Source organism: Alnus glutinosa, chromosome 13, assembly GCF_958979055.1.
Source record: "Alnus glutinosa chromosome 13, dhAlnGlut1.1, whole genome shotgun sequence".
NCBI classification, from domain to species: domain Eukaryota; kingdom Viridiplantae; phylum Streptophyta; class Magnoliopsida; order Fagales; family Betulaceae; genus Alnus; species Alnus glutinosa.
Window position 1 is genome coordinate 13,086,791 of NC_084898.1, and position 16,995 is coordinate 13,103,785.

General features: G+C 34.3%; 1 protein-coding gene across 1 annotated transcript; it reads left to right on the forward strand.

The window, feature by feature from the left end:
* The first annotated feature begins 6,114 nt into the window (after window positions 1-6,114).
* LOC133854208 (uncharacterized) lies at window positions 6,115-15,441 on the forward strand. The gene is made up of 12 exons (XM_062290294.1): window positions 6,115-6,442; window positions 7,968-8,052; window positions 9,070-9,121; window positions 9,210-9,230; window positions 9,323-9,376; window positions 10,803-10,853; window positions 12,292-12,354; window positions 12,954-13,019; window positions 13,205-13,243; window positions 13,595-13,717; window positions 13,854-13,946; window positions 14,859-15,441. Exons 1-12 carry the CDS (start codon window positions 6,349-6,351, stop codon window positions 15,210-15,212), a joined length of 1,095 nt encoding a protein of 364 aa, XP_062146278.1. The 5' UTR covers window positions 6,115-6,348; the 3' UTR covers window positions 15,213-15,441.
* The last annotated feature ends 1,554 nt before the right edge of the window (window positions 15,442-16,995 follow it).

Consider the following 16,995-nt stretch of genomic DNA (forward strand, 5'->3'; position numbering starts at 1 on the left):
CTCCCCCCCCCCCCCCCCCCCCCTTTTAAAAAATAAAAAATAAAAGCGGAAAAACAACAAAGACATGCTTAAAAAGAAAAGAACATATGTCTAGACAAAGCATGTAGGTAAGAGCAAACCTGTCCTTAGAGAGAGAGGTTTGACTATACCAAGACAAAAAAGTAGTGACATGCTTTCTCTATCATCCCTAAAATGTACCTGCAGAAAATTCTCAAAGCAACCAAGAGAAAATCTAGGGATAGAAAATGTGGTTCCTCAAACAGAGTGCAAGGCAAAAATAGGATATATATATATATATATAAGATATGACAATCAATGCAATGCAAACATACCTAGTATGCACTAGGATTTAGGAACCAAAATCCTAGGCATGGTGAGACTGCACCTATACTAGGTGAGTCCACTCCCCCTCAAGGGGTGAATGGTCTCATCCTTTCTGACCCAACCCTGGTGTACCCATGGTAGATGTGATTGGTTATTGCTCAGACTGTCCATTCTCCTCAGCATCCCTTGTAACAAGCTCAGCAACCTTTCATAGGCATGGTTGCTATCAGGCTTTTGCGGCTTTTTCTTGTAGTGCCTTAATGTGTTCTTCGGAACAGACTGCTGTTGTTGCCGCTAATGCCATGGAACCTGATGTCTTGCCAAAGGTAGAGTACCTGATGTGGTTTTAGTATGCAACTTCCTCTGAGCCTTCTTCTTTTGAGCTTGGAGCTGTGGACATTTGGGTCGAATGTGACCGGTGATGCCGCAGTGATGACAGGTGGGCAAGCTTATTTTGTTTGAATGCTTCTTGAGATTCTCTGTAGAATTATAATTAGCATTCTTACAAATAACAATGCTCTTACCTTTTATATGTCTCCTATGCGGAGGGACATATTTTGATGAGGAAGAATCTTCATCTTCACTTTTCGTTAGAACATCCTGCTTAATCCAAGGCCTGTGTGATTTCAACAAATAACAATTGGGCCTAATATGACCAATCTTCCCACAATTATGACACTTAGGAATAAACTTACGTTGTATTCCTGATTTCTTGGAGTTACGTATCACATGATTAGTTAAGTAAGAATTATCTAAACAAGCTGTATCTTTTATCACAGGCTTAATACCAATAGAATCTAATTCAGAATCAAAAGCATGTGAAGTAGAAGTACTTAAATCATTAACAATTAAATCAGGCTTGTTAGAAATATCTGTATGAATACAAAGCATACTTTTACTAAAGAATTTTTCCAAGCGATCCTCTGATTCTTTTAATTTATTCTCTAGTGCATCAACAATATCAAAAAGCATGGTATTCTCAGATTTCAAAGAGTCAATCAAAACATGTGATTCAGATAATTGTAAAATCAAAGATTGTTTTTCTTACTTAATCTTCTTGAGTTCTTTATTGGATTTCTTAAAGAGTTTACCTATCAAGGTATCTTTAGAGAAATCATAAAAATCATCTTCAGAGAACTCAGGAAGATTTATGTTAGAAGAAGTCATGGATTACACTTAGGAAATAAATCCAAACAAAAGTGAACCTCGCTCTGATACCAAATGAAAAATAAAATAATGACTTCTAACAACCAAGTGTGTGTTTGTGTGCAACAAAATATCTTAAATGCGGAAAAATAAAAGAGACAAGATATTTTTTGACGAACTGGAAACTCCGTAAAGAGAAAAACCACTCCGGGGTAGCCAAACCCAGGAAATCCACTATCCAAAGACAAAGCAAGTTACAAAGCACTTATACTCACAAAACCCATTGTAGTAGTCATACCTTTAACTATAACATGAAGCCCATCGTGAACGCTTCCCAACCAAGTCTCCTACTTGAAGGGGTCTTTGATGGAATCATTTACCTTAGGGTCGACTCTTAAGATAGACTTCACACGAACAAGGAGCACACACCGGCAACGGCTTAAGACCTAGCGGATCTTCAATTCTCCCTAAACACCCTTTCAAAGCTAAGAGAATTCAATACCGAATTATGTACATAATACATGCCTAGAGCCCTCTTTATATAGGCTTTTTACAAATCCTTTTTCAACTCAAATTCGGAGTCTCTGGCACGCGCGTTCGGATGGCAGTCTTGGGCATCCGAACGGTCAACTGTTTCCGTGTCTGAAAAGGAATTATGAAATTTCCCAAATTTCTGGCAAGCCGTCCAGATGTTACTCTCTTTTCGTCTGGACGGTGGGCCGTTTGGACGTTTCTATTTACCGTCCAGACGTTCAAGTTGTAGGATTTTTTCTTAGCTTTCCAACAAACACCAATTTTGTTTCAATCCGATACTCGAGCAGAGAGTTATGATAAAAACATTGAGACGTGTGCAGAAATCTTCCTGGAAACATGAAAAGCGTCCGGACGGTGTTGCCCTTCCATCCGGACAGTTGCTATTTTCCGATCCGTGTCTGAACATGAAATCCAATTTCTACTCGGACTCTGAATAGCTTGACCTAGCATCCGGACGGTGTAGCTCAGTCGTCCGGACAGCTGCAACAACGGAAGCTTCTAGACACTGCGGGGCATCCGGACACTTTCAAAGGCCCTTCTGGACGGTTGCACAGGAACCGGCTATTCTGACTTGGAAATTGCATGGAATCTTCATGGACATCTTGTAGAAACTTGTGACCAATCACATGGCTTGAAATAATACTGTCCATATAACATGAAGACTCTAAAAAGAACTGATCATCCTGTTAAAATGCAAACGTTACATAAAGTGTTTTTGTCAACCAGAATGTTGCCAATATAAAATACTAACAAGTTCAAACTGAGTTATTTTTTTGTCTCTAAGAGCTACTGACCGAATCACTAAGGAAGGAAGCCAAAACTGAACTTCATTTTCTGTTTTTCTATGGTAAACCGTAAGACACAGTGGAATGATTAGAGTGGCTTTTTTTTTTATCATTTCTAAATTCTGTTTGATGGTGAGATAAAGAGAAGGAAGATTGCTTCTCTGATTTTCTATGTTGACAAAAGAAAATGGAAAGTTGTAGAAATTCTGTCACAAAAGGAAGGAGTTCCGGTTTCTGGTTTTTCTGAAAATGGCCGAAGCTTACCTCCATTGTTATAGATAACTTGAATGGTTTAGATTAATACCAACATAATCATCCATGGACAGGGGAAATACAGGTGTTATGGTGCTGGCTTCAAAGGACAGAAAAACAATCATTAATTTTCCTAAATATCTTTTATCCCTTCTAACCATAATTTAAACCACAACTAACTCGACTAACTATCTAATTTCTGGTTCTAACATAACTAAACTTCACATACGTGCTTTTAGATTCATAAATGAATTCTAAAATATCTTGTTTAATAATGATGAGCACTCAACAAAAATCTCCTACACGTCATGCACACTGTTCATTCAGCAACATCAAGTCGGCTAACTCTTGTATTCTTCACTAACAAATTCTGGTTCATGCCCCTCCCGTGTCCATAGCATGGGCTGGGTTTGATTCTACTTAAGTTAAGTTTTATTGTGCCCATGATGATGATTCTCTTACATAAAGTACCTTAATAGTTGGTGCTCATACCGAGTGTACATACACAGTGATACAAGTTGCTCAAAGACTAACTTCAATATGTTTATGCTCTTTAGCATCCGAGTGCCACACTTATATATATATATATATATATATATATATATATATATATATATATATATATATATATATATATATATATATATATAATAGTTAGCACTTCATACATGAATTAGTTAAACACACCTATATATATGTAGATTAACTAAGTCTAGTATTCACACGTGTATATTCACGTTTATCAAAAGATATATACATATATATGCATTAGCTAAACTTTTATTTATCTAACATATCAATACCTTTTTATTTTAAGTAGTTTATTTTTTTCTTTGGCGTTACAATATGGTGCAAATCAGTAACTTTTTTATCTTTCAAGAGTGATTTGATAAAAATCCTTACCCTGATATTGCTCAAATATTTTTCCCTTTAAATAAATTAAAGTTTTTTTTTTTAAGTTCTCCGAATCTTCATTTCCAACTGTAACTTAATTAAACTTGGCATAACAAGCCCCACATAGTAACAAACAATTTCCGTGCACAATCTTCTTGGCATTTTGCTCCCTTTATTTCGGATATTATATTAGATTTCTCTTCCTTTCTTTCTTAGTTGAAATGTTATGAAAATTGAGGGAATATTTTAGCATATTAGTTTAAGCATACTGTTTAAGTAGTTTAAGCATATTAGCATACTAGTATTAATATGTTCACCTAATTTTTGTGCACATATTTTAGCTAAACGCTACTCACCTTGTATTTGGTAACATTCCTATTAGATTTCTTATGGTGCGTTTGGGTATTGAATTTTGAGAATTAGAATTGAATTCTAATTCTATTTACAAATATCGAGGTAAAAAATTGTGTTTGGATGTTGAATTTTGAGATTGAAAAATATTATATTTTAATGGTAAAAAATGATTGGAAGTTTAAAAAGTTGTGTATAATGATTGGTATTTTGAAAAGTTGTGTAAAATAATAATTTAAATAATAATAATTTATTATATATTGATTATTTAATTAAAAAATAAATACATAATTTTTTTTTAAAAAAATAAAATTAAAATTAAAAAACAAAAAAAAAAAAATTGATACAGGGGTGGCTGCCGGTTGGCAGCCACCCCTTTGGGGGTGGCCGCGCGCCACCCCCGGAGGTGACCGGGGGTGGTGCGCGGCCACCCCCAGTGGCCGGGGGAGGCCACGCGGCCACCCCCCGTGGTCAGGGGAGGCCGCGCGGCCACCCCCAAGGGTCGGGGGTGACCGCGCGGCCACCCCCGCTGGCCGGGGGAGACCGCGCGGACACCCCCGCTGGCCGGGGGTGACCGCGCGGACACCCCCGCTGGCCGGGGGAGACCGCGCGCACAACCCCGCGGGCCGGGGGCGGCCGCGCGGACACCCCCGCTGGCCGGGGGTGGCCGCGCGGTCACCCCCGCCGCGCGGACACCCCCGCTGGCCGGGGGAGGCCGCGCGGACACCCCCAAGGGGTGGCTGCCGGTTTTGTGTTTTTAATTAATTTTTTTTATTTTCTTTTTATTTAAATTTGTATTATTTTATTATTTATATGTGGGACCCACGTGCTTTTTGGGAGACAATTTGTCCTACGCGTGGGGCCAGCTCTTACACAAAATATCAGCTTAAAATTCAAACAAAAATCCGGGTCAAATTCGAGTATTCGGGCGGGTGGGCGGGTTTTAGAAAAAATCCGAGTGGAATAATTATTCCACTCGGTTGCCAAACACATCATTTATTCTTTCTTCCATGATTTCCATCATATCAAGAACGAGAAAATCAACCTTGTAATCTTTTCCTTATTCAATTAAAAAAAAACCATTTTAATATATATATATATATATAGATAGCTGTTATCGACTTCAAGAAGCCTAAAAAAAAAAGAAAATTGGAATAAGGTTATGTTTGGTAATATATTTTAGAGAGTTGCGTTTTTTGTTTAAAAAAAATTGTTTTGATGTGACATAAATGTTAAAACTGGTTTTAGAAATTTTTTTTTGGTTAGATACACATTTGAAAAAAAAAAATGTTTTATATAGAAGACATCGGCTCATTTTGAAAAACCCAAATCAATATAGAATCTTGTAAAAAAGTAAAGTAAAAAAAAAAAAAAAAAAAAAAAAGAAAAGGAAGAAGAAAGAAAGGTGGTTATGTGGCTACTCTTAGTGGAGGATTGGAATAGCCATATCAGTATGGCGACCTCGACCAGCACAGCGTGGTCGCACAACCTCCACTAGCTTTTTTAATGTTTTTAAATAATAAATTAACTTTTCTATCTGTAAAAATTAAGTAACTATTTTGTCAAAATATTCATCTAACTAATTTATAGTTTAAATTATTTGTTAATATATTCTTTCTTGTATCGTGATCAAGAACGGAAAAGATGGACCTTGTAACCTTTTACTTATGAGGAGTGATTCACGACATTGTCGTGTAAAAATTATTTTTCTTTTCTTATTCAATTAAAATAATAATAATAATAATAATAATAGTACAAAATAATAATAATAATTAAAAGAAAAAAAAAAACATTGCGGCAGTGAATCCAATCCTATCTTACCGATTGGTTACTTGAAGAAGGAAGACTAAATGGTACTGCAGCACAAGCAACGGTGCCTCGTGTCATCAGGTTCCTCCCTTCCGTGTTTTCAGAGTTCTTCGCCATCACTTGCCACCAAAAACTACCATGACACCCTAAACCAGCCAACCAAAAAGAAGAATCCTCCAAAAGTTCCTGGAGCGATCTCCGTTCCCTTTGATCATTTTTGTTTTTTCTTCTAAGTACAACTCTCACAAAGTTCATGGCTTTCCCCTTACCGTTCATTGCCTCCATCTTCATCTGGGTTTTCGTAACCATCCCACTTTCACAGTGCATACCCTTCATAGTACTTCATGGTAACTTTTTTTTTTTTCTGTTTCTTCTTAATTGGATTTTTGTTTGTTGAATCTGTTTTTGATTCATCGTATTATTCGGTTTTCTTTTTCTTTTCCTGCTGGGTATTTGGATGTTACTGTTTACTTTCTTTCTTTTCTTGGCATTTGATATACAAGCTTTGAATAATTGATGTCTTTGTTGCTACGACGCTACTAATGAAAGTTTTTGGTAGATTGTGAAGTAAGGTTTCGTCTTTTAATTGGATTTTGGTATTCTATAGAAACCGCATTCTAAATCTGTCACTAATCGTTATATACACGCGTGTATGTTTAGAATTACATGGGTTTTATTTGTATTTAAATATAATAGGTATCATAATAACAATATCATAGATTCCTACTAATTTTTTATTAATGCTTTAATAATTAGGTTAAACCATGTTTTTTACTTGCTTTTTTTTTTTTTCTTTGTACTTCTTTTTTCGTTGTAAACTACTCATATGGGAACAAAGATTTTAACATGTTTTAATTTATTTGGATTAAACTAAAATTAAAGGTCTTATTTTTTAATTCATTTGAATGTTTTATGAAATATTTTTGTTTTCGTTTTTATGATTTACAGGATTTTAAGCCATTTTTTTTTTTTTTTTTTTTTTTTTGCGCTTTTGAAAGCAAAACAAGGCAAAAATTTATTTGATTGTTATACATAAAATGAACACAAATACTTTCAAAACACTAAAGAGATATTAAGCATTGAACCTAATGTAAGGTTTATTTGATTGCATTAAATGTTTAGTGAAAGATGAAGTGTAAAGCTGACTATTGAAGCGAGTCTTCATTTTATTTGATCATTTGGGAGCAATATATCAGTAGATTTTGTTGCAATAAGATCAGTTTGAATAGAAGTATCTGTTTTAATTAATCTAACCGGGTGCCATCAATATTATGTTTCAAGAAGTTTCTTACTAAGGTAACTAAAAACATCAAGCGTCCCTGTATTTGAGTTTACTATAGTGTTATTTAAATATGTCTACTTATATTTGTTTAATACTTGTTTAAGGTAAACTATACAAATTCAATAGATGATAATGGTTATTATTATGTCTTCATCTTACCTTTTCAACTTGTAGATTTAATTAGCTGCGGAATTTAGTGGACCAATTATTATTTTTGGCAATCAAAACACTTTGTTATCATATTTTATGAAAAGTTTGAGCATTTGAAAATTAATGTCCAGCTTTTTCGCGAATCCCTTACTGTTTTAGTCCTGAAATCGATATTCTTTTAATTGGATTTTGCATTTCCTCTCTTAAAGTTTCTGACCTTGTATATTTACAATTAAAATTGAAGTATTTATACATGATCATTTTAGTATGTTCTTTTATTTATTATATCTCCCTTGATATGTTAAGACGTAATGCCTAGCTTTCTAACTTTAATGGATTGGCATATTAGTGTGAATAAGTTTATTCCTTTCTCATAGTTGTTAATATTTATGTGGCTGATATCTGTAGAGTCATTATTCTATTCTAATGTTTCATGGCAGGCATTGGAGATCAGTGCTCTAATCGAGGAGTTAAACAGTTCACCGAGCTATTGGGCAACTTTTCTAGCACTAAAGGATATTGCATGTATGCTTGTATAAAATATGATCCTCTGAAAAAATTGTTTCTTGATCATGGATCAAATTGCATACAAGAATAGAGTTTGTTATAAATGACCCCTCAACTCTTGTGGACCTTGTGGTGCATCTGCACGTATTTGATTTTAGACCAAAAAATTACAAGCATACAATTATTACAAATAAAAGATATTGTAAGAAGAAGATAAATCATGACTAGATGCTTTTAATGCGTTGTCTAATGAGTCGTTTGCTGATATGTCATTTCTATCTAGTTGAAAGAGGTGAGGATAGATATAATTGATGTTTGTCCCTTTAAGTGGCCGACTGCTAGGTGAGCAGTAATGTGGACCTTTGTTGTTTTCTCAACTCAACCCACTGCCAAATCATTTTGTAGTGTGTGATTAATTCTAAAGTACGTTTTGTTACCACATTGATCAAATTTCTTTTTGCCTTTGTGAGTTTGAACATTGCCTTACAATGGTACACCCCTGAAAATGGACATTAAAAAAAAGTACATTTTGCTACTAAGTGTTTAATTGACTTTTCACTCTTCATTCATTATAGCATTATAAATCTTTATATATCTACATTAGGAGTCTTAATTCCTTGCACACAAATTGACAGGATCACGGAATTTGCAAGGCATAGATATTAAAACTTGAAAAATGTCATAGTAAAACCACACTTAGCTGCATCAGCTGTTTTTGTAAATAAAATTACGTCATTCTTCTTCTTTTTAAAAAAAAATAAAAAAATAAAAAAATAAAAAAATAAAAAATAAAAAATTTAATGTAACTTATATTTTTAAGATTTGGTCATAATTAACTATCAAATTGGTCTACGTTTAAAGGGAACAAAATGTACTCACATGGACGCACGCATATACATATCATATGTGCTACAGGAAGTTTTAGTTTTTTCTTGAGCAATTATGAACTTTTCTTCAGAGTATGTTTTGCTCTGGTATCCTGACCTGCAAATGTGAGATATTTTCTCCATATGCTTATTTCTTTCCTTACTGCAGTGAAGTTGGTGATGGAACATGGGATTCTTGGTTTATGCCTCTTGAGGAACAGGCAAGCACTTGATAAAACTAGGCTTGACTTATTGGAAGTACAGTTTATATTGTCTAGTTCTCATTTAAATTAGTTTATATGTTTGCAGGCTGGAATTGTTTGCGAGAAGGTGATATAGCTATCTTGGTTACAGTGGCTGCTTTTGCTCTTCTGGCTTTTAAGTTTGTTTTTCGATTCACCAAATTCAATATTATATTACAGGTGAAGGAAATGAAAGAACTGAGAAAGGGTTACAACATAGTTGGTCTCTCCCAGGTGATTTATGAGGATCAGATTTTTCCCATTTCAAACGTCTTTGTAATGCAACATGATCCATGTAATGACTATTTTTTTTACTGGTTAACTGTGTCTTCATTGTCTCTTACGACATATTGAGCAACCGTTAAAAATTCCATCTAATTTACACGACATTCAATTGGAACAGGAACTTGGTAGAGCTTATGAGACTTTTCAATCAAATCACTACTTTATTTGTCTCTCAATATAAGAGATGTAATTCATGTCCTTTCACCGATCAGTTGAACATACCATGTTCAAATTCATCATCCTTTTTTTCAGTTAATGATGCAAAATAAATTTGCTTCTTTTAAGTAACTCTGTGAGTGTGTTTTTGTTTGTGCTTGTATGTCGCTCACACATGTGCAGCCTATTCTTGCTAGGTGATTCGCGAAACAACATAACCTTGTACATGTAAGATTCTTAGCATGTAAGGAGTTAGTTGTGTATAGGTCCTTTGAGTGCACCCTAATACTTGATCACAAAGCGCACTAAGGTTGGCAAAGTCCTTTCTGGTTCCTTTCCTATAGTGTCACATGTTCTCAAAAATGAGAAACCAATTATGTCTAGGGCTCTTATTGTAGTAAGGTAATTTTATTATACCCAACAGTTACTAATGAGATTGAGGAATTTTTTTTTTCTACACAACGAGATTGAGGATTTGATGCCTAATTTCCTTAGCTACTAGAGACACTTTTTTATTTTTATTTTTTATTGTAAGTTATTGTTAAACTCATTTCAACTGTACAATATCAATTCCCAACAACTGAAATCAGCTTCATGAATTCCTTCTTTACCTTTCTGCTCTATGAAAATCATACCCTTCTTGTAAATAGTACATAATCTTGTCTTTTTTCACTGCCTGTAGTGGCTTTTCTTTTTGGTACTTAGCTTCCTCTTGAATTTGTACTCCTTCCAACCTGAATTGTATCAATCCTTATGGGTGCATGCATTTTCCTTGCTCTGCTTGATGTACGTAACTACATATGTTTAGACACCATCTCAACTTCGATTTTATACCTTTAATGAACTTCAAGAGCAAATTATGTTCAAACTTTAGGTGAAAATGTGTGCTTTTTGTCAACGATGATTGCTGCAGTTAAGCTCCTCTTGACATGTTTCTAGGTGATCTTGCTAAAGGAAAAACAATGTTGATATTCTTGTTAGTTTGCACTTTTTGTCTTTAGGTAGGATGATCTCCTATCATGCTAGGTATACTTAGGAATGGGTTTAATGTTTCTCTACTCTTATTAGGTAAGAAAAATATTGTTTTTTTATGTGCTGAATCAATTTGTCATGTTCGCAAACTACCTATTATTAAGTTAAATCGCTTTATATTGCCTTTTGCTTCTCAGGTAGCTTCTGTATTCTGGTTCTAGTTCTTAATGTTTATTTGATTCAACAGGGTAATTTAATAGGTCGTGGCGTTTTACAATTTTGCAATGGAGGACCTCCTGTAAGAACCAGCCTTCAATATAAACTTTGCTAGTTTAGTGTTTTCTAATTCGTTGTTCAATATTGCATGAATTGATGTTATAATGATTTCATATTTTGACTATACTTGTATATACCTAAATCATGTTAAGTATGTTTGAAGGCATACTGTATGTTGTTCATAAGTTCATAAGTACATTTACGTTTAGAGTTTTTGGAAACCCTTTCACAATCTTTATTTGTTCATAAGTGCATTCATTTAACTCCTTTCACAATCTTCTTCTTCTTCCTCTTTTTTTTTTTTTTTTTTGGTGGTCCTTTGGTGATGGAGGATGGGAATAGGAGGGTTTAACCACTTATTCTGCCTGCAGTTTAAACCAATAAACAGATAGTTGAAACTCATGAGCATCAATCAGCTGTGCAATTTGAAATGATAATGAGATGTATTTAGAGGTATTTTGATAATGCTGCCTACTTCAACCGTAGGTCAGTGATGCTATTTACAACATAAAAGAGTTAGTCCTTTAACAGGACTGTACAAGCCTTACATTAACCATTAGAGAAGTCCTTTAGTAGGACTATAACAAATCATCAGAGAAGTAAACCTACAGCTATACAAGTTCCTAATGTTATACAACTTGTTCTAGTAGATAACAAGATAAACTGGCCGAGATAATAGGATAACACAAGATAAAGCAAATCTATTAAATCTTTATCAGATGATAAAGATATAGATAAAGATATATCTGGTCTAATAGTATTGGTGATAGATGAGTCAAATCTCTTTGTCTATGTGCACCGATTTATTTTTTATTTTTATTATTTTTTTTTTATTTTTTGAAAAAATCGAAATACTGTAAATACTTATCTTGTCATCTCTATTATGCTGTTATTGCCATCCAGCGTTTTAGTTGACCATACTTGAGTGATTGACAGGTATTTTCTTTCTCCATTTTCAGCTGTGGAATGAAAGTGTTCTGTTTTCTTGTTAAGTTCCCAAGGTTTCTAGATATTTCAGTCTCTTTAGTTAATGCAAGGATATCTGATCACTCCCCTATCATTGTTCACCTCAGCCTTGTTGAAAAGAGCCCGAAACCTTTTGAAACGAAAAAGGGACTTTGAAGTTGTTTATATGGGAAAATAGAGTTCCTTTGCTAGTGTAAATAAGGGGTGTCTCATCCTTGCCCGCTCTCAGCATATGTTGCATAGGTTCATAAATCTATCAACAGATCCTTGTTTTTTTTTTTTTTTTTTTTTTTTTTTAGTTTAGTGCATATCTTTTATATAATACTGTAATTAGTCTTCCTTGCATAGGTTCATAAAACTATCTACAGATCCTTGCTTTTTTAGTTTAGTGCATACTTCTATATGACACCACTATTAGTCTTCTATTAGCACTTATATCTTCTTACATGTTTGGGTATAAAGAAATGAAAATTCTCTTTTAATTTTTGAAACAGGTTAAGAATTTTGTCTCTTTAGGAGGGCCTCATGCTGGTACTGCTTCTGTTCCTCTGTGTGGTGTAAGTATCATCATGGCTTTCCATCATTACCACTTCATATACTATTTTTTTCCTTCTTGATATTGTTAGTGATTTTAGAGTTCTACTTGAGTATAATGTTGGCCAAATCTATCTACAGAACTTTTTTATTGCTCTCTTTGTGCACTTGTAAGAGTCCAACCGGATTAGCACTTTCCCCTGTGTTTATTGTGTTTATCTAGGTCTCACCGGCTGTCCTACATCATTTCACTGAATCACAACCTTAGTAATTTGAAAACATAATGTTTAAGGCTCCAGTTGGAGTAGGGAACCTTCAGCACAAAGATCCATTGTTGTTAAGGCTATCACTTGTGTCCACATTTTCAGTGAAGTCAAGTTTGGAGTACTTCTGAACTTTCACTTCATGGATAATGGCAAGTCTCTGCATAATATGTATTGATCTGTTAGATATTACGAACCTTTAATTTAATTGTTAATGTGTGTCTCCATGATAATGATATTACCTGGGAATAAATTACTATCATGCCAATTGACAATGTTGAGAACAGATATATTCTTATTTGAACTTCTTCAAACTTCAGCTCTGTCTAATATTCTTGTATGGTTTTTTGCTTTTATAGTCTGGTGTTTTATGCATTATTGCGGACAAACTGATCAAGTCAGAGATCTATTCCGAGTATATCCAAGTATAAAATCTGTCCCTGAGCTCTTCAGTTTACAGTATCATTATTATTGTCTTTGTTTTTGGACATTTATGGTGTTTACTACTTATTGGAGTTGGATCTTTCTTGTTGTCGCTATTTGACTGCCAAATTCAATTCTTTTTAGGATGTTCTCACAAGGCATAACACTTTGATTTCTGGAATTGCAGGATCACTTAGCTCCCAGCGGTTATCTCAAGTTACCAAATGTGAGTAGTGTAACCTGATGGAGCATTATGGATGCTGCAGTGAAGCTTTTCTACTGCATAATCTTCTCTTAGCAATACATTCTAGAACCCTGTAATAGTGAAATAGTATGAAAGTTAAAAGCCCACCTCTTTTCAATTGGTTTTGGTTCAATATTCTTTTTGAAAATTCTGTTTGTCAAAGGATCAAACTTAGCAATATTTTAATTGTGAGAAAATAAAAAGGTGGTTTTTCTTGCCGTTTGTCATAAAACCACTGCATCATATGCGTGATTTGATAATTATACACCTTATCATGTTTCTCTCTTTCATGATCGAAAACCTAAGCATCAGAATCAACTATTTAATTTCCAGGCTGTCTCCGACTATTTAGAGAGATGCAGATTTCTTCCAAAGCTTAACAATGAACTCCCCATTGACAAAAACTCCACTTATAAGGAACGGTTCACCAGCTTACAGAACTTGGTACTTATTATGGTAAGTTGGAGAGCTTTATTCCATTTACCAACATTTCTTGGTCCTCTCAGATTTCTTAGATTTTCTGAGAATAATACGAATTTAGCTTATTAAGCATTTGTCAACCTTCTCCATTTTATTTTTGTATGTTCAACAGTTTGAGCATGACACTGTTTTGATACCTAAGGAAACCTCCTGGTTTGGATATTACCCAGATGGGGCCTTCAATCCAGTTTTACCTCCACGGCAGGTTTTATTTTTTTCCTACAACAGAAGTTACTTTCCAAATTTTAATGTCTGCTGACATGGAATTCCATTGCGAAAATGGTTTAGCACTCATTTCTTTTTTATGAACTTGGTCTATTTTCAGTTCTGTTCTGCTTACGTGTGTTACATAACTGCAATTACCATCCTGATCAGTGTGCGGATACACATAGAAGAGGTCACAACCATCATTTAGCTGAAGATGTTAAAACATTTAAACCACCAATATACCCTGTTTTATTTGCAGTAAATGATGGCTGCAACTATATATCATGACAAAAACATGACTGGGGGAGACATTGGTGATTAGAACTACTGGAAAAACAACAAATGCTACTAGAGCATTCCTGGCACCAAAGGGAAGATCTTGTTTTGACCATTTCTTACAGAGTAATGCTATTTAGTAGATTGCTATACAATTTAGATGACGTGACAATAAAAATTCATTGGTTTTATTTTTTAACAAATGCTGATCTAAGGGTTGATTTTCACTGCCACAACATCAAGTTGTATAGTAGTCGTATAACAGTCTAATAAATAATATTACGTTTCTTTCACAAGATTGAGAACATGAAGGAAACCATCAGATTATCTGTAACAATAGATTGATGAGGCATTGCATTGGGTCTCCAGGTGGACAATTAATTAGAAGCAATTTGTAGCAGACAATGAAACCAATTGGCTTTGGAAACTATATTTCATGATCAAGGGCTAGCCCATTGTTCTGCAGTGCAAACCAGGAGTTTAGCATAGTAAAAGCGTCATTACATTTTCTTGGAACATAAAGAATATCATTTCAACTAGCAATATAATTTACACCTTCATCTGTATTAAAACATTTTCTTTTGTGTACTGAGGCCAAGTGGGATCCTAGTTTTTTACCCTCATTTTTGTGCAGACAAAGCTTTACGTTGAGGATTGGATTGGTTTGAAAACCTTAGATGAAGCTGGAAGGGTCAAGTATGTTAGCGTTCCGGGAAATCATCTTGGGATCTCCGAAAGGGATATGAAAAAGTATGTTGTGCCCTATTTGGAGAATAAACCATCAAGAAAGAGCAGCATTGAAAAGGATAATGGAGTTCATCGTGGAGTTATCCAAAGCAACGAAAGAGAGCAAATTGTGTCTCAAATTGAGGAGAAAGCATCAACTAATGTGATACTCAATGATTTATCATCCTATTGGTGGCCCTCTGCAACTACAAGTTTCATCAGTGAACTTCTCGGGCTCAAAGAGCCATTGCCTCAGACTTGATATGGATTTCTTTGTGAATTGAATTATAAAATGATTTTGGCGAGGATCATTCAATGTTTACTTGTTTAGAACTTTTCTTTTTTTTTTGGGGGGCCTCACCATCACTAGGTGAAGCTTATCAACACCCTCGCCATAGGATATATGCTCTATGATTGTGGAAACATGTGATCAATATGCAAGGACAAATCTGTTATACAATTATGAAATACAGCTTGATGATTGGCATTCATATAGTTAAATGATTCTGCATATCTGGTACTAGAGAGAATTTAAGTGAGCACTGTTTTTCTCTACTTTCCTCTTGAAAATATTCTCTTTTCTTCCTGTTGCCTGTTTCTTTTTCCTTTTTGTTTAACAAATCGGACCATCATCTCTGTATGTTTGTAGCTCGTTAGAATATATCCAAAATATATTTTACATACTTAGCTTATTAGTCTGATATCAGAGTCTGATTATGTTGAGATCACTCGTCATTTATACATTGTTTCATATACTAGTTTATTTATTTATTTATTTTGTAATATTTTGTAATAATTTTCTGATTTCATTCTTCTTGTATTTCCTATTTTGACTGGCCTCAGTCTACTATAAATAGGCCTAGGGGCTTGAAATGCAGCAACAAGGTTTTGTTTGTTATTTTTCGTCTTGCTGCTATCTGTGATTTGGGAGAGAGAAACAGAAAGATCAGCTGCAAAATGTGGGGCAAAGAAATGAAAAGAAAAGAACAAAAAGCAAGAGAATGCATATCAATTCTATTAGTATATTAAATGTCTATCAAATGTCCATAAAAAAATGAGGCGATTTTTAAAATCACCATTTGATCAAAATCATCATTTGATCAGTCACACGCTCAATGGTGATTTTAAAAGCCATCTCATTTTTTGATGGACACTTAATGTACTAATAGAATTACTCGAGAATGCAGCATTACGTGGGTTTCTCTTAAGGAGCTGAGAGGCGTGATGGATGCCCAAAAATGGAAAGAAAGGAGGTTTGGAAGAGAGGACAGTTTCAAGGCTCCTTGGAATTTTGGGCAGAGACTAAGCATGCGACCATTACAGTGATATTATTCCCTTCTTTTTCTTTTCCTTTTTTCCTTATTTTATTTGTTGTGTTTGATGTTTAATAATTGGATTATGGAATTTGTTTTTATGATTATGAGTAGCTAATTCTCTAGTTAAGGCTAGAGGTGAAGCCGAATAATCATATTATGTGTTCTTGAGATGATTGATGAATGTTCTTCATAGATTTAAAAGTGATTGCTCTGGACTGGCCGGTTTTGGTTTTGAGAAAAATTGCATGTTGATAAGAATTTTTGATTCATTATGATTTTTGGATATATTAAATACCAGTATGATTTGTAATGATTCAAGAGTATTTTGAATGCATAATCTACCTTGTAACATGCTGTTAGATTCAAAGCCTTAACCAACCCATGCTCAATTTACTTTACACAGACTACTATTTAATTGTCTTATTTTTCAATTAAGAGATTTGATTCTTTAACCTAATTGAGTTAAACATATCTCAAGTACATATAATGGAATGTTACGTAAATCCTTGAATCCTTGGTGCTCTTCCTATTAATTTCCTTCGTTCCTCATCACTCTAATTTAATTAATTTATTCTGGTTAATTTAATAAAAACAAAAACCAAGTCATTTAATTTTTCTGCACGATAACATAGACTCTACTTAAGTGTCTACCAATTGACTTGCTTCTAGGAAAGATTCTTGTGAGATAAAAGTGGGTCTATAAAATAAAGATCAAATCGGATGTGTCCG